The sequence below is a fragment of the Pithys albifrons genome, chromosome 1 (genome assembly GCF_047495875.1).
Source record: "Pithys albifrons albifrons isolate INPA30051 chromosome 1, PitAlb_v1, whole genome shotgun sequence".
NCBI classification, from domain to species: Eukaryota; Metazoa; Chordata; class Aves; order Passeriformes; family Thamnophilidae; genus Pithys; species Pithys albifrons.
In genome coordinates, this window is record NC_092458.1 from 99,491,257 (window position 1) to 99,509,615 (window position 18,359).

The 18,359-nt window shown below is 45.9% G+C and overlaps 1 protein-coding gene across 1 annotated transcript; it reads right to left on the minus strand.

Moving 5' to 3' along the window:
* Positions 1–5,591: 5,591 nt before the first annotated feature.
* On the minus strand, positions 5,592–18,018 carry LOC139680254 (ectonucleoside triphosphate diphosphohydrolase 6-like). Its single transcript, XM_071572702.1, has 7 exons — positions 17,743–18,018; positions 14,388–14,464; positions 13,910–14,053; positions 12,740–12,812; positions 11,370–11,477; positions 7,061–7,238; positions 5,592–5,922 (listed from the first exon to the last, which is right to left on the minus strand). The coding sequence occupies exons 1-5, from the start codon at positions 17,999–18,001 to the stop codon at positions 11,437–11,439; spliced, it is 594 nt and encodes a 197-aa protein (XP_071428803.1). The 5' UTR covers positions 18,002–18,018; the 3' UTR covers positions 5,592–5,922; positions 7,061–7,238; positions 11,370–11,436.
* Positions 18,019–18,359: the final 341 nt, after the last annotated feature.

Here is an 18,359-nt window from a genome sequence, read left to right on the forward strand (position 1 = left end):
TAACCATTTAATAAACACTGAATCAATAAGGGAATCAGATTAACAGATTTTTCTTAGGCTTTTGTGGTGTTGTCTGAATTGCTAGAGAAAGATGTTGCATTTTGTTTTGCATGTTGTATAGATCGCAGGGTGTGAGGTGCTTGTGTCTTGTCGTCTCAAAGGCAAACTCTGCTGATGTGTGTTAAGGTCTGTTTAGGCTGCTTGTTTTCTTTTACTCTGACACAGTTCACGTCTACGTGCATGCTGGAGCCACAATTTTCAAGGGTCTTTGCGAGACTACATTTCCCATAAGCAGTTGTAAGAAGCTGATGACGTAATGCATAGCTTTGCTTGTTCAACTGCAATAACCACAATGCTTTGCGAGACTCGCGCATGAGAGTTAAAGCTCGGTGACGCATAGGAGGGAGCTCAGCCCCCTCCCCATCGGAGGGGTGGGACTGGCCCCTCCCATCTTGGTAGGAAGCGCCATTCCCAAACTACTTAGGAAAAATTCTCTCGCATCAGAAAGCTGGAATACAATTGGAAACAAGGTTTAGCAGCTTTCACAGATGAAAACGAAGCAAAACAGAGCAGTTTTTTGGCAATTCACGGCTTTTCGCAGGCTGAACAGAACGTGAGGAGCTTGGCGACGACACAGAACAAAGTCCATGTGGCACAATCAGTGCTATACTGTCCTTTGCAAGTACAGATTCGTGTCCCATGTCCTGTTCTGTGCTGTCTTTCTTTCTTGCGCTGACTCTGGGATTGGGGGCAATGCAGTGAGGGGCGGCAGGAGGGGAAAAGCGGCGATCTCAAGGCAGTGAAAAAAAAACCAGCAGCAGGCGGGAGCGACGTGGGGCAGTCGGGCAGCAGTCCCCAAAAGCAGCGAGAGCTGGGGCCACAGCGGGGGTGGCCAGGGCTGAGGAGGTGAAGGGGCGGCAGCAGCTTCCCACAGAGATGGGAGCTGGAACCGCAACGCCAGCTCCGGGCCAGCGAGAACTAGCGGCAGGAGCAAGGGGGAAAGCCAGTGGTTGTGTACGACTTCTAAGGGTGTCCCCCCCCAGTGTGGCTTGCAGCGGTGGGCAGCAGCGGCGGGAGCAGGAGCCGATCATGGCTAGCACAGAAATCTGCGGCAGTCCTTTCGGTTTTTACGTTCCGCCGCGCGTCCCTTGCAAGTTTCCTCTTATTTCTATGTTCATACCACAGGCTCTGTCTCATGGCTTCTCACATAAATAATGTGGGTGGGCTTTGGAAAAAGCCTTGCTCTTTAGCCCATACAACGAGCTTTTTAAAGAATTTTTCGCTCTCTGCCTCTCTTCGCTTAGCTAGTACACCCAGCAAAAGCCATACCGCAGCAGCTGTCTCGGCTTCCATCTGTTCAATAAGCCAAGACCTTTGGTAGGAGTGAGAGAGCGACTCTCGCTTTTGCTTACCACGGTCCGTGCACCTCGCTCCGCGGCAGCCTCTCCTACCCCACCTCTTCAGCGTGAACGACCAGTGCAGTTCCACAGGCACTGATCTCAGCTACCTGGTCTAGACTCAGACCAACATCGAAGAACCAACAATCACCGCATTTAAGCCTGCAATTCTTCACCAGTTAAAGTAAAAAATGTAGATATTTTGAGCTCCCCAGGTTTCGGTGCGAGAGTCACGACGTAACCTCCATAGGAGTATGATCAGTGCTCTGATTTATTGTTTATATTACACACACATATCACATATTCTCTGAGTCCACGAATAGTACAGGAATATCATTGGTCAATGGCTAGGGCGTGCTACTAGCTGGATTGGTACTTTTCTCAAAACTATGCCCTTCTGTATAAATGTTTTTACCTGCTTCTCCCAATGGCTGCCGCATTCTTTCTATTGTTTACTAATCTTCTTGAAGCAGGCTCAAAGATGCAGGGGCCCTGTTTCCCTTTCCATGGCCTGGGTTGTGCACAAAAACTTGTAAGTTCAAATTTCTTCCAACAAGGTTCTCATAAGGAACAAAGGTGTTTTTCACTGGGAAAGAAAGCTCCAGGCCTGGATTCTCTGATGCATATGATTCACTTTCCAAAGCCATAAGAAATGTGTGTCCTGATGACTTCTGTCTGGCACGAATCAACTGTTTCACTTGTTAGCAGAGCAAAGCTGCACTTTGCAAGAGGAGATTCCCATGAGGAACAACTGTGTTTTTCTCCGAGAAAGAAAGCTCCAGGCCTGGATTCTCAGATGCATAGGATTCACTTTCCAAAGCCATAAGAAATGTGTGTCCTGATACTTTCTGTCTGGCAGAAATCAACTGTTTCACTTGTTAGCAGAGCATGGGACTGTTAGCTGCACTTTGCGAGATAAGCTTCCTATAAGGAACAACTGTGTTTTTCACCGGGAAAGAAAGCTCCAGGCCTGGATTCTCAGATGCATAGGATTCACTTTCTAAAGCCATAAGCACCATCTGATGAGGTCCTGGCACTCTGGGGAGAGAAACCAGAAAGCAAGGGTCAGTTGGGCAAGTCAATAATGTCCACCCTGTCCCACCATCCCCAGCGCCTAGGCCATGCTGCTGCTGCTCGTGCTCAGAGCCCAAACTTCCCAATCCGCTCTCCGTTTTGGAGGAGAGCAGGAAGGCAGCACATGTGCCAGCCACTTCCTTCCAGTGAACCACGGGAGATCCACCTCCTCCCCAGTTGCAAGAGCAGAATGCTCCTGTGCCCACTTCCGTCTTCCAAAACCCCTTCTCCCACCCGTGCCATGAAGCTGGGGACGCACCTCAAGAGACCCACTGCTGGAAGAGGAGCTGACCCCAGATGATGTCCTTGTCCATCTTGAAGGGTCATGACTGGCTAGCACTGGCACCGGATGCACTCCACAGTCCCAACACTTCCCAGTCCGGTCCGGGCATCTGGTAGAATCTTCCTTTCAAAAACAAACAACTGCATGACAGTTAATTCAAAACAAAACCTGCAACCAAGAAGAAAGGTCAAATGTTATCACCATATCCCAGGTCTGGGGAAAGTTTGATCGCTCCCTCCATGCAAGGAATAAACCTCCCCATAGGTGGGGAAAAGCTCTGACTTTCCCAGCCCCTGCCCCAGCTGCAGCCCTTCCTCGAGGGCCTGCAAAGGAAAATGGTGAACATAAAAGTTCCCAACTCCCTCTTCTGCTGCCCCATCGTCTTCTTGGCCAGACGGCTTCTCCGATCCTGGCCCAAGACAGGGTGGGTGGCGGAGGCTGTCAGCAAGGCCAGGAGCTCGCCTGGCTCCCACTCCATAACATTCACCCTCTGCCCCACCAAAAAGCTACTTGGCAGCCAGCTGAAAATTTCATCCCACCCCGGCCCCAGCAAAGCAGGGAACCTCTGGCGTCCAGACAGCCTCAGCCCTGCAATTCCTGGCATCGCAGACATCCCCCCACCCCCCACCGGGTGTGCACTCATCTTGATTTCATCTGCGTACACAGCGCGTCCTCGAGGAAGGTGCCGCAACCAAAGTCAGTCAGGTTCCTCCCACAGCTGCCCATATCCGAGGATGGTGTTCTTTCTCCAGCTTGATGGCGTGTTCCACTTCACCACAGGTGTGCTCCTCTTTGCAGGAGCACCACGATGCCACTGGGCTGCAGGGCGGATGTTTCCCCTTTTCCAGTCTGCGGCAACTTCACCAGACTGCCAAGACTTTTCAAATGCGATGGAGAGTGCTCACACACTTCCTCCACAACTTCCCGCACGACCGCCGGAAGCATCTCCCCAACTGTGCTCTTGGCTAAGCTACACTGCCAGGGAAACAGTCTGCTTTTCTTGGCTTTTTGGAACGCCGTGAGACGTGCGGAGCAGGCTAGTGCTGCACTCCCGGATCCTACAGTGCAGGGCGATGGGTTTTTACCATCTCCCAGGGCAGCTGAAGATGCTGCAGCCAAGAATGCTTGAAAAGCTCGTCCAGCGATGGTCTGTCCAAGGGGAACGTGGATAAGTACCATCTGATGACATCCTGGCACTCTGGGGAGAGAAACCAGAAAGCAAGGGTCAGTTGGGCAAGTCCATAATGTCCACTCTGTCCCACCATCCCCGGTGCACAGGCCATGCTGCTGCTGCTCGTGCTCAGAGCCCAAACTTCCCAATCCGCTCTCCGTTTTGGAGGAGAGCAGGAAGGCAGCACATGTGCCAGCCACCTCCTTCCAGTGAACCACGGGAGATCCACCTCCTCCCCAGCTGCAAGAGCAGAATGCTCCTGTGCCCACTTCCGTCTTCCAAACCCCTTCTCCCACCCGTCCTATGAAGCTGGGGACATGTCTCAAGAGACCCACTGCTGGAAGAGGAGCTGACCTCAGATGATGTCCTTGTCCGTCTTCAAGGGTCATGGCTGGGTAGCACTGGCACCGGATGCGCTCCACAGTCCCAACACTTCCCAGTCCGGTCTGGGCATCTGGTAGAATCTTCCTTTCAAAAACTAACAACTATTGCGTTCTGTCAGGCAGGAATCAACTGTTTCACATTTTCGCAGAGCATGGGGCTATTAGTTGCACTTTGCGAGGTGAGCTTCCCATAAGGAACAACTGTGGTTTTCACAGAGAAATAAACCTCCAGGCCTGGATTCTCTGATGCATATGATTCACTTTCCAAAGCCATAAGAATTGTGTATCCTGATGCCTTCTGTCTGGCAGGAATCAACTCTTTCACTTGTTAGCAGAGCATGGGACTGTTAGCTGCACTTTGTGAGATGAGCTTCCTATAAGGAGCAACTGTGCTTTTCCCAGAGAAAGAAAGCTCCAGGCCTCGAATGACCAATATCCTGAACCACCTGCGTGCAGGGTTGGATCTGCGGCTTCCAAGTACTTCGTATCACCTGCTGTTTCAACCCTCACCTGTCGCTACAGGTCTTTGCCATGTGAGTGAACCCTTCGAGCCTGCGCAATGGATTTTTTAGGTGAGGCAGAGTGTGCGCAGAACTGGCTCCACCCTTTACTCCTGAGGTTCATCTCTCAGGGCCTAGCGAGCTTGGATGGTGACAGCAAATACCGCAGGACGTAGTTTTGGTTAGAGTATCCTTCTCTTAGATGGATAGCCTTACAGGGCTAAGCAAGCTCCATCTGCCCAGGTTCGGGGTTGGAGTTGTCCTTCTCCTAGGATGGTTGCCAGAGGGCTAGCGAGTCCATCCTGCCCATGGACACACTTTGTCTGACCCTTCAGCTGAGACCTGTCTGGCATGGGAGACCCTACTGGAGGCACATACCACCGCCAGCATAGCTCTCAACCTCATGAGGGCACGCAAGCTTCTCCCCCGCGACAAGGGGGTGTCCCCAGAAAAGAAAAGGAAATAACAGTCCTTTACTAAAACATATAAATATGTAGAAAAATAACAAGAAAAAAAGAACAAATAACAACACCATAACCAAAATTTTTAAAAAATTATGTTCTATTTTTTGCCCTTTGATGCAGTTGTAATTACAAACAGCAGGGAGCACTGGCCTGCCTCAGGAGGCAGGGGCTGATGTGACTGGTTCAAATCACCAGGGGGCGCTATTGGGCGATGGCAAGGCAGACACCGCAGGAACTCCCTGGTGGCCGGCAGGGGATGCTGGCAGGTTGCAGTGAGGCAAAGGTACAGCTGATAGAGCAGTTTCAGTTCCAAAGCTCACGTGATAATGGTGGCTGCAGCAGCAGCAGAGATGGTCTGGAACCTTTCCCATGGGCAGTGCAAGGACTTCAACGTCTTCCTGAGTGCGGGGAGAGGGTTAGAAGCTCCTCTGCAGATGGCGCTTGCCTCCAATGAGTCTGGGGCAAAGCCAGGCAGTGGTGGACATCCTCAGAGAAGGCAGCACAGGACATGCAGAGTCGGGGGTGAGTTGGGACCCTCCTAGAGCTCCTGCAAACCCCAGCAAGGTGGCGGCTGAGTGCCAAAGCCGATGTGACCAGAGGCACGTGGTACTCACAAAGATGAACATAAGGAGCCTCTCTCACACCACTCCCTAAACCAGGGAAAAGTGAAGTGAGAACAAAAAACAACCTTCCCCCCACTCCATGCTCTCCCAAACAATTAAGTTGGTATTCGGGAGCTATCAGCTACCCTTTATGCGGCTTGGTCACTGGTTATCCCATCAGGCACTTTGCTGCAGTAGGCAGGAGAAAAAAATTAGTCAGCCAACTCTCTCCCCCTTCCACAGTGGTGATGAGGATATTTCAAGCAGGAGTTCTAACTCCTATGACAGGTCCTTCCTGGTGTCTCTGGCAAAAAGTACCCAGGGAGACTCGGGTTCTGGAGTTGGTGATACAAAGTATCCAAGACCTGCTACACTCCAACTGAAAAAGTGATCCTGGCAGTTTATGAAGGGGTCCAAGCTGTTTCAGAAGTGTTTGGCACCAAAACACAGCTCCTCCTGGCACCCCAACTGCTAGTCCTGGGCTGGATGTTCAAAGGGAAAGTCCCTCCCACACATCTTGTCACTGATGCTACGTGGAGCAAGTGGGTGTGTTGATCATACAGTGAGCTTGAACAGGGAACCTCAATTGCCTAAGGATCTTGGAAGTCATCACCAGCTGACTCAAAGGCAAAAATCCAGACTATTGTCAGAGGAGGAGCAGGGAAAGGTAACGTGCTGAGGAAGCCCCACCATATAATCAGCTACCAGAAAATAAAAAGCGATGCGCTCTCTTATTGACAGATTCTGCCATACTGTAGGGATACATCAAAAATGGAAAGCTGCCATATGGAGTCCAATGCAGCGAGTTGCAGAAGATATTGAGGGACAAGGTGGATCAAGTCGGGTGGCAGAGCTGAAAGGCGTCCAGCTGGCTTTAGATATCGCTGAATGAGAGAAATAGCCAGCACTCTACCTCTACACTGTGATGCTGGAAAGCTGGAAAATAACCCTCTAAGACTCTTTGAGTATTAGAAAGCAAAAAGCAGTCTCTTTATTATGGCAGCCACGATGCACAGGAATATTTTCCAAAGTGTGCATGCCTGAGTTACAAGTCTCTTGCTTTTATTTAGTTACCTGATTACCAATTCAAAGCGTTACCTAATACTGTTACACTGACTTCTACTGAGCTATAACAAATTATAATTAATACTGAACAGGAAAATAAAGTAAGAATTTGGTTGCTTACCCCTGCAATGTCCGATGGGGTGGAAGTGGGGGAGACAGGGTAGCTCGTAGGGTGCCCTCCTGGAGATGGTGAAAGTTTTCTCCCCAATATCTTTTATTTTCCTTTAGGTGGTTTGTGTGACTTAAGTCAATACTTTGGGGGTGACAGACAGATGCCTGAGAGGTGGCTCCTTGGGTCTCTGAAGGGTGCCGCAGGGTCCGGCGAAGAAAAGCCATGTTATTTCCATAACACTCCATTCTTTGGTAACACCATCAATCCTATCAGCATCCCTCCAGGGGGGCTGAGGCGTTTCCCTCAACTCATCAAGACCTTATCAGGGCCATAACCCAACAGTAACCATGAAGTGAGCTTTTGACAAATATTTCAAAATCTAAAGAGGTATCATCAAGGGTTACCTGATATAGAATTTGGTTTTACTTACAAATTTTAGCAAGATCTGTACCAATTCTTCCTCTTTGATTTACATAAGTTTAATAACAGTATATATGCCTCCTTCTGAGGCTCCTAAGAGATCAAGAGCCATTCTGTTCTGCAAAACTACATGAGTCAAACCATGGTCTTTCTCTTGTAAGGCAGTGGTTACATCTAATGTTCAATAGTGGCCGAAATGTTAACAATCGCTTTTTCTAATTCATTTACTCTCAAAGAAGGAATAAGAGCTACTGTGACTATAGAGAAAATCAAACAGTTATCTACCCTGCCTGGCCTCTGGAAGATCCCTTCATCATGGGATTGCTGCAAGTTGAAGACTAGCAAGTGCCAATTGCTACCACAACAGTGCACCACTGGCAATATCACAACAACTGAGACTCCGCAATTCCCATCCATAAGTTAATTCATCAACTGGAGAGCCAAGGAGTGATCAGAAGGACCCAATCATCCTTTAACAGCCCCATTTGGCCAGTGTGAAAGTCTAATGGAGAGTGGAGGCTAACAGTGGACTATCGTGGCCTGAATGAAGTCACATCGCCTCTCAGTGCTGCTGTGCCGGACATGTTGGAACTTTAATACGAGCTGGAGTCAAAGGCAGATGAGTGATATCACTAATGCGTTTTTCTCAATCCCTCTGACAGCAGAGTGCAGGCCACAGTTTGCTTTCTCTTGGAGTGGTGTCCAGTACACCTGGAATTGACTGCCCCAGGGGTAGAAACACAGCCCAAACACCTGCCATGGACTGATTCGGACTGCACTGGAACAGGGGGAAGCTCCAGAACACAATGATGATCTCATTGTGTGGAGCAACATAGCAGAAGTTTTTGAGAAAGGGAGGAAAATAATACAAATTCTTCTGAAAGCTGGTTTTGCCATAAAACAAAGTATAAAGTATAAGGGGACCTGCATGGGAGATCCAGCTTTTGGGAATAAAATGGCAGGATGGATGTCTTCATATGCCTATGGATGTAGGTAACAAAATAGCAACTATCTCTCTACCAGCTAACAAGTGTAAAAGTACGCTGTAGTTCATGGCGGCCGAAGATTAATGAGGCCACAGCTTACAGGTGTCACACTCAAAGACAGTTTATTAAAATAACTCCATGGAGAGAAAAAAAGTACAGGGTAAAAGAAAAAAGCTAAGCTCTAACTACTCCTTACACAACATACCTCTTACCAATTTCCACCTATAGCTTCATCCCATAGGTTGAATCACAGTGTCCATCACTCCCATCACAGCCTTTAATTGGATGCTACTTCTGTGCAGATGTTTCTTCTCTCTCATGAGAAAGCTCACACTCCCTACATACCTTCTCATGGGGTAGTCTGACCCAAACCTCCTTATCTCACTTGTTTATGTTAACTGTTGGTCCCTTTCACAGAACTAACTCTGCACCTACCAGCAGGCCTCAGACTTTGTTAGTCTAAAAACCCCTTTTCTCAACTCAAAAATCTTTCTTTATTCCCACAAACAAGAATGAAACAAAAACTTTCCTAGGCCTTGTGGGGTTCTGGAGGATGCACATTCCAGGTTACAGTCAGCTTGTGAGCCCCCTCTATTGAGTGACCTGGAAGTAGAACCATATTGACTGGGGCCTTGAGCAACAACAGGCCTTTGAGGAAATCAAATAGGAAATGACTCATGTGGTAGTTCTTAGGCCTGTTCAAACAGGACTAACCATGCAAAATATCCTCTACACTGCAGCTGGGGAGCATGGTCACACCTGGAACCTCTAGCAAAGAACATCAGGAGAAACCCAAGGTCAACAATTAAGGATTTGGAGCCAGGGTTATGGAGGATCAGAAGTCCACTACACTCCAACTGAAAAGGAGATATTAGCAGCTTATGAGGGGGTTCAAGCCACCTCAGAAGTCACTGGGACAGAAGCCTGTCTCCTCTTGGCATCACAATTGCCCGTGCTACACTGGATGTTCAAAGGGAACATCCCCTCAACACATGATACCTCAGGGTTTTTTTATTTTTTAATTTTTATAGATTTTAGAAGTAGTTATAGTGGATGTAGATTTTAATGCACCAGTAAAAGTAACCCTAGTAGTTCAATGTTTACACATACCAACCCCATCCCACATCAATCTGCCAAAATTCCGTTAGCTGTTTAGTCTTCTTTTCAAGTTAGAATTGCTGAAAAACACCTTAAGGCCTGCACCAGAAGATATAAACATAGGCAGAGTGACCTCGAAGCCCAGAACGCTGGAAGACCTCCAAGGACTCTATGTGATACAAGAAGACAAAGATGATAAAGGAGGGGTCCCAAATTCCCCTAGACTCAGTTCCTGATGGGGTTTGCTGGGGGGCAGAACAGGACAGAACCAAGGGATGGGTGAACAGGGATCGGATGGAATTATTATAAAAACCATGAAACCCCTGTTCGCGCACGTCAATATGTATTCCTGTGGGCCTCAGGCCTGAAATTTAAGACTTACTCTTTTTATCTTATGCACTAAGTTGGCTCGGAGTTCTGTTTTCTGCAGTCTCTTAAGGCAACAACATCACAGGACCAGTGCTACATGGAGTAAGTGGGTAGTGTTGATTACATAATGAGCCTGAATGGGAAAACCCAATTACCCAGGAATACTGAAAGAGATTATGGACTGGCCAGAAGGCAGAGAATTTGGAGCACTGCCTGAGAAGGTGACTTGTGCCCAGGAAGCACCATCATATAACGAGTTACCAGAAAATGAAAGAGGCTGTGCTCTATTTACTGATGGATCCTGCCGTGTGGTAGGAAACCATTGGAGGTGGAAAGCTGCTGTGTGGAGTCCCACGTGACGAGTCGTTGAGGCTGCTGAAGGAGAAGGCAAGTCCAGCCAATTGTCAGAAGTGAAAGTCATCCAACTGGCCCTAAAGATTGCTGAATGAGAAAAGTGGCCTGTACTGTATCTCTATATTGACTCCTGGATGGTTGCTAATGCCTTGTGAGGGTGACTACAGCAGGGGCTCTCACTTCCAGGAAGAAGAGCATTCCTTCTGGTGGGAGAAAGTGTGGCAGGCGGAACAATCTGGTATTGTTTTATTTTATGTGTAAATAATTTCTTTGTCTTATACCTTTTGTTATTAGTATTGTTGCTGTTACTCTTTCTTTTCTTATCTCATTGCTGTTTCCAGAAAATTGTTTTTATCTCAATCCATGATGTCTGCCTTTTGTGCCGCCTATTGGAGGTGGGGACAGGAGCGTCTTGTGGTCTATTTAGTGGGAGTACTAAATTGTGAAATACCATTCTTAAACCACAACAGCAGTCCAAAAACATTCCAGAATTCCAGGCACTTCTTGACCCTACTAGCCTAGTATTAGGCAAGTCACAGGAAGTAAAAAGCAAATCTGTTTTCTAGGTGCCTGCTAGATTGTTAATATACCAGTTAAATAGGAAAGTAAGAAGCAAACAACTGTTGCCAAAATTCCTAGAAAAACAGACACTCAGAAACAATATTAATGGAGAAAGATAGATGGGTTACCTTTACTAGAAACTTCTAAGGTGCACACCAAAGGTCTGCGCACACGTAACCAGGGATGCTAAAACTTTATAACCTCTCTAGCAATTAACATATGAGATATCTATGACCAACCATGATTCTCATTTCCCTTGATCTCCCACCCATAGGGGTCTTTGGAACTGACCCTTGGAAAAGCTCCAGTACCTCTAGGACACCTTCTTGTATTTTGTCTTCATGCTATCTACAGGTGGTTTCTCGCAAACACCATGGCCTTGGCAGGGCATGAGAAAGCTTAAGAATCTGTGAGAAAGAGCTTTAGTAACTTGCTGAGACGTTTCTTTCAGAAAATGAATTTGTGAGCAATCCAAACTGCACCAACTCCGTGAGACTGGAACAGATATTTCAGCTAGCAAGGACACATACCTGCTGTTGTTCGTTAGGCGAGGGTCACTCCCTAGGAGCTTCCAACGACTCCCTGGAAGTTTTCTCATTAGAACGCCTCAACTTTCTTACTATACTCCAGAGATGTACCTGAAAACATCAGGATGAGATAATATAAACGCTGGACTTCTGAGATATGGTTTTCAACCAATTAAAGGTTCTAGCGTGGTGGTTAGCCAATAAGATGTAGCTCTAACCCTATATAAACCGTGTGCTATGTGTAATAAAATGTCTTCACTGTAAACCTCATAGGCTTGTCGGGTGAAGTTCCAACAGATGCCCTCTCTATCAGGGCTTATGTGATATTTGGGAGAGAAATCCCATGTATGAAATGCCTGGAGAACTCTGTATTTCACAGGCCAAAAACTTAGGCAATGAGTCACAACGGCTTCAGTCCTTAGCTAAAAGATGACAAGATAACTGAGACTCACATTGTTCATTTTCTAGGAAAACATCCATTTGTAGGCCTTTGTTTGATGTCAGGCACTCAACTTCCTTTTGAATACTAAGAATTTTTCTCTTTCCTATTTTCCTGAGAAATTTTTGAGCTATGCTGTTTTGTCTTCTTGTTTTATAAACTGTTTCTCCATAAATTAGGTGAATTAGTGGGCCTTATGTTAACAAATTCAAATATTTATTCATGTGTTTAAAACTCAAGGCATTCTAGGGAGCATGGTCCAGTTCAACCCTTGGCTGAACCAAGGCTGTCACTGTTATTAAAGATTTTAAAACAAAACAAAAAGAATTACAATGCCTTTCTTCCATTAAGTAGCAAAAAAAAAGAAACTCATAAACAGCTCCACCTATTTTGGTTTCTAAGATTTAAAACACATTTCAACACTCAGTTACCTAGAATTTAGACATTCTGTCCCTCAGCACTTTTTGATGAACATCAACTTACTTCAGCATTTTCTTCTCTCTAGATAAGAATTTCTTTCAGATTGAACTCACAATCACACTCATCAGATAAGTTCTAATTAACATAATGACCAAATACATCCAGAAAACTCTGACAAGCATTGTCAAGAGCAGAGTGTGCAATCCTAGTTATTGAAGACCATCTCAACAAGCAAATATTCAGAAACTTTTCTAGAAGTGCTGACAGCACAGTGGCTTCTCAGCGATCCTTCAGGAACTGGCCAAGACTCAGAGCTTTCAAAATCAGGACAGAGTTCAGGACTTCAAATTGGAAAATGTAGCACAAGATCTTTTTGGCAGGCACTGCCTGTGGCAACATAAAAACTCTGTCAAATCCGCTGCTTGTGGGTTCCCACCACAGAGAGTAGAGGACTTGTCCATAGTACAGCAGGAATCTCCAGAATTGAAGAAAGAGTCTCCACAAGATAACCTACCTTCATCTGTTCCATTCATTATTGATACGCAGTCGTCCCTCACAAAGAAGGGGGAGGCCTGGAAAATCTTCACCTGTAGTTCAGATAAAAGCTACATTCAGAGAAATATTTTTTCAGCTGGAAATCAAGATTTTTTTAAAACTCCAGTTTTACACTACTGCTCCTCCTCTTGGGCCAGATCCTGACTGCTATTCACTACTTTGAAGTTCAAGATTCCAACAAGCATCAGCCTTTACATGGCTGGCTCCGCAGTTTGGTGCAGAGACAGGAAATGGAAAATGGATGTGCATGTTTTCAAGCATGAAGACTGCTCAGAAATGCCACTAGTAAAGGATGGACATGGGTAGGAAAGGGAATCCAGTTTACTTTGACCTTGTGGGTCACCAACACATGCATGGGAAAGGCAGGCGATGGACACCCTTGCTTTCAGGATTGTTCCAGAGAACTGCGTTTTTTACATGAGCATGTCAGCTGACAATGATCCTCTACACTAAATCCTACATAAGGTAGCAGAGCCCAAGGTTTCCAGGGTCATCTAAAGTTTCAGCTGAAATTCAGAGTGGAAAAGAACTGGTCAGGTTGCAGGCAGCAGAGACTTTTGTTTCAGCCACACCCCATTTCTTCCTTCCAATTATTGCTTAGAAAAAGAATACACTCAGTGCACACTTAATAAACTTCTCCTGCATCTGAAAGGTCTAAAACGTTTTATTTTTGTAACATTTTAAAATATTAAACATATTTTACATGCCTATAAATACAATTTATATTATTTTCAATGAATATAAAGGGGTGACCTTGCAGCAGCAGGTTCACAATGTGGTTTCGCCACAAAGAGCAGACAGCTTTTCTCAAACTAGCAGCATCCTGGTCAAAACCACAACCAAACATGACCACTAAGAGTAGGCCTGTGGTTATCAATAGCAGGATCTTGCTGCATTTGTTACATTATCTGTCATCTCACAATTCATTTGGAGTTGCCATCATTCCTCTGTGCTTGCACTCACACAAGTTCTCACACCAACAGCATTTAAGATCAGGTGGCTCCACACTGTTTTCAGGGTTAAACAAGGGGAGTGACTCATATACACACAGAGTATGCATCTTACATGAAAAGGACCACAGTTTGCTATAAAATTTCTGGAAAGCAATCAGAAAGATGAGAAACAGCACCTTATCCAGCAACTTCTGAGCTTTCTCTCCTGGCAGCAACCGTAGGCCAGCTGTGGCTTTCAGGACCAGAGGAGTGAACTTCCACAGCTCCATAGGAACTTCCTTCTTTGCCACCTCAAGGAGCTCTTTTATTCCCTGGCCACTCTGTGAGTAGGAAAAAAAACAATAAAAGGCATCTTAAAAACTCTTTTGAAAGGGTAAAAGGGTGATAAGGGTATAATTCACTGTAAATGTGTAAGCCCTAGTGGATATAACAGGTCAAAACCAGAGTTACTTTTTCAAACAGTGACATAGAACTCTCCGTCACTGAATGTTTTGGCTACACAGGGCTCAAAAAGCAGTACAACAAATTCTTGGAAAACAAAGGTATTTGGAGCCAGTAAAACACTATGAGTTGGGTGTAAGTCTGGCTCAGGAAGTGCCTAAATCCCTGTGAGCTGTAAGATAAGGGAGACAGAAGAGAAGTCACTTAAATTACCTTTTTGACATCATCAGCATATGCAGATAGACTGGGTTCCAGTGCTTTAAACGTCTCATGGGTTAATTTGGGAGTTTCTGTTCAAAAGTACTATTCCAAAATAAGTAATGGTACAAATAATTTTGTATGCACAAAAAGAAAACCATTTAACAAATTACATTATTATGTGCTAATAGAAGTCAACTGAAGCCTCGGTCTAATGAACTATCAACAATCACTTTTTTTCAAGTCTTGCCTGGTTTTCAGGTGCTGGTGTCCTCTATTCTCATATTCTTCATGCATATCAGACAAAGGGTGCAAGTTGTCTTTGAGGCCTTATACCTGCCATGTGCAGCTTTTCAAACTGCACCTATAACAAAGACCCAAAATTTTAGCATGCTCTGTTCTGGCTAAACTGGACTCCAGCAAACCCCAGTGGAAGCTTTTCCACTATTTTCAATGACAGCAGAGTGAGCCAGACTTATAGTATTTTGGAAAGCACTATATGCCCCTCAGTGCAGATGGTCAACTGCTTCTAACAGATAAATCCTCCATCCTGAACCGGTGGTCTGAGCACTTTCAGACTCTCTTCAGTGCCAACCATGTAGTCCAAGGCTCAGCAAGTCAGCACATTACAAAACAACCGGTGAAACATGAATTGAATGCAGCCCCTATTATGGGAGAGATACTCAAGGCCATATAGCAGGTGAAAACTGGCAAGGCAGCTGGGGTTGATGGAATTCCACCTGAAATCTGGAAGCATGGAGGTCAAGCACTCCATGCCAAATTCCACGAGCTTGTTGTGTGTTGCTGGGAACAAGGGGAACTACCACCAGCTCTCCGTGATGCAGTCATCATCACCCGGTACAAGAAGAAAGGAGAAAAATCAGACTGCTCAAATTACCGAGGTATTACTTTGCTCTCCATTGCTGGTAAAATCCTTGCAAGAATACTTCTGAACAGATTAGTATCCACTATTGCAGGAGATCTTCTACCTGAAAGCCAGTGTGGTTTCAGAGCCAATAGGAGCACCACAGACATGGTGTTTGTTCTCAGACAACTGCAAGAGAAGTGTAGGGAACAGAACAAAGGTCTCTATGTAACCTTCGTTGACCTCACCAAAGCTTTCGACACTGTGAGCAGAAAAGGCCTGTGGCAGATCTTGGAACGTTTAGGATGTCCCCTCAAGTTCCTCAAAATGATCATCCTGCTGCATGAGGATCAGCGTGGACAAGTCAGATATGGCGATGCACTCTCTGAGCCCTTTCCAATAACCAATGGTGTGAAACAAGGTTGCGTTCTTGCACCAACTCTATTCACAATCTTCTTCAGCATGATGCTCCAAAGAGCCACAGCAGACCTCGATGAAGAAAATGGCATCTACATCCAATATTGTACCGATGGAAGCCTATTCAACCTAAGGCGACTGAAGGCCCACACCAAGACCCTGAATCGCCTTGTCCGTGAGCTGCTTTTTGCTGATGATGCCGCCCTCGTTGCTCACACAGAAGCAGCTCTGCAGTGCTTAACATCCTGCTTTGCAGAGACTGCTGAGCTTTTTATGGCTGGAAGTCAGCCTGAAGAAGACAGATGTTCTCTACCAACCTGCACCTCAAGAAGTCTTCCATCATCCTCACATCACCATAGGCAATTCAGAGCTTAAGTCAGTCCAGCAGTTCACCTATCTGGGAAGTATCATTTCCTCAGACGGTAAGATCGACAAAGAGATAGACAACAGGCTAGCAAAGGCATACAAAGCCTTCGGAAAACTCCATAAAAGAGTCTGGTCCAATAAACACCTGAAGAAAAGTACAAAGATTAGTGTCTACAGAGCCATTGTACTGTCTACTCTTTTACATGGGTCTGAATCCTGGGTCATCTACCGCCACCACCTGCGGCTTCTCGAATGCTTCCATCAGTGCTGCCTCCGTTCAATCTTAAACATCCACTGGTCTGATTACGTGACCAATGTGTCTGTTCTTGAACAGGCAGGGGTCAGCAGCATTGAGGCCATGCTGATGAGAACGCAGCTGCGCTGGGCAGGGCACATCTCCAGGATGGAGGATCACCGCCTTCCGAAGATTGTGCTCTATGGTGAACTCGCCACCGGCTGCCGCAAGAGAGGAGCCCCGAAGAAGAGATACAAGGACTCCCTGAAACAACACCTCAGCCTTGGCCATATTGACTGCCACCAATGGTCCACTCTGGCCTCCAGTCGGGATTCATGGAGACACACCATTCACGACGCTGCTCCTTCCTTTGAGAATGCATGGAGAGTCAGTCTTGAGGAGAAAAGACAACGCAGAAAGAACCGTTCCTTGCCAATGTCACCTAGGGAAACGTTCCGCTGTGCCTTTTGTGACCGGACCTGCCTATCCCGTATCGGCCTTTTTAGCCACCAGCACGCTTGCAGCAAGCGTGGGTAGTGCCCTTCTCAAATCTTCGTTCGCGAAGTCTAGTCATGATATGCCCCTGCAGTCATGAGGACATGAGCTTGGCAACATCCTCCTCCTGTACCCAACTACACTCTATAAAAGTTTCCTGCAATAGATTCTGAAGTTATGTTTAAAGAGAAGCAGGCAAGGAAGAAGCAAAGACTTCAGAATACATTAAAGGAAGGAAATCAACGGACTGTTGTTTGACATCTTTGGTGGCTAAGCCTTACACCAGCCCAATACGCAAACCTAAGGTGCCCCCCTGAGGTCAACCACAGCATACACCACACTGCTAATCCTGAAAACCTTCAGATCACCTACTAACAGCATCTACACAGGTTCTTGGATTTTTAAGACTTTTATAAATAGGAGCTGACAACATGTACACAAATGAAGCTTACTACTCCAGAGGAAAACTGGAGCTATTTTGTACACTTGTCTCACTTCTCAGTGGTTTCTGTCCAGATGCAATACACAGCAATTTTAATCAAACAATTTGTAAGTTTTGTTTTGTTTTGTTTTACAGTTTAAATCCAACAGTGAAGCCAAGGATGCACTAAACCAGAAACTGCAGAAAGCAGCAGCTCACTGCCAGGAACTGGAGACAGCCAACAACCTCACAGTGAAAATTTGAGGAAATAAGGCAGTTTGAATTATAATCTTCTCCTCCACTAGTGTGATGAAAAACTCCCCTTCTTCAAGCCACCACTCTAAAAGTACAGCTGCTCTGAGTTCACATTCTGACATTACAGCATCTTCTCCTTGTTGACTGTTTTCATAAATCTCATCCAAATATACATGCCTGAATCATAATCTACTTCCTGATGACTCTCTAGAAAGAGCTGAAACATGTTTGTTCAAGTAATCCATAGAAGAGAATAATCAATAATCTGCTTCATGTTATGGAAGACTTAATCTATCATGCAACAAGAAGGACATACCTCTTGGCTGTTGTGTAAATTTAAATACATGGATGCGAGTTCCTGTGCTTCCTGCATCAAACATAATTTCATAAAAGACTGAGAGATCTGTGGTCACTGCCTGATGGTTCAGTTTATCTCCCCTGCTTTCAGCATTTCCTTCCGTTGCTCCCATGAGTGGTTTGGAATCCAAGTGCCATTTTATGTATGTAACATAAATAGCTATGCATGCCAAAATCCCAAAAGTGAAGAACCGCTTTGATATCTTCCTGGCTTCCATTTATCAGATGGTTTGTTTCTTCCCTTTATCAAATAGTTTATTTCTTGTCCTTCACACAGAACAGGCGGTTCACACATCATTCCTATATCAAGCAGAAAAGGTCTGTTTTATTTTCTAAGCCTGATTAAAGGACCTAAGAGTATGATGCCTATGACACTGAACACTGCTTTCCCAGTTGTTCAGATGGAACACATCCTCCTTCAGCATGCCACTGAGATCACAGCTAACTTTGAGGCACAGAGCAGCATAAATCTTTTCCCCCACTGCTACAGAGGCCTTAGAGGCACAGAGTAAGAAGAGTTCAGAGAAGCTAAGTACAGTAACTGAGGTGGGAAAGGACCTCAGGAGGTCTCTCATC

Coding starts and splice junctions, on each gene's coding strand:
- LOC139680254 (XM_071572702.1), bottom strand. CDS start 18,001: ATGGAAGCCAGGAAGATATCAAAGCGGTTCTTCACTTTTGGGATTTTG. Junction 14,465..17,742: donor ATTTACACAACAGCCAAGAG/GTATGTCCTTCT, acceptor ACTTTTGAACAG/AAACTCCCAAATTAACCCAT. Junction 14,054..14,387: donor ATGCTGATGATGTCAAAAAG/GTAATTTAAGTG, acceptor TCCTACTCACAG/AGTGGCCAGGGAATAAAAGA.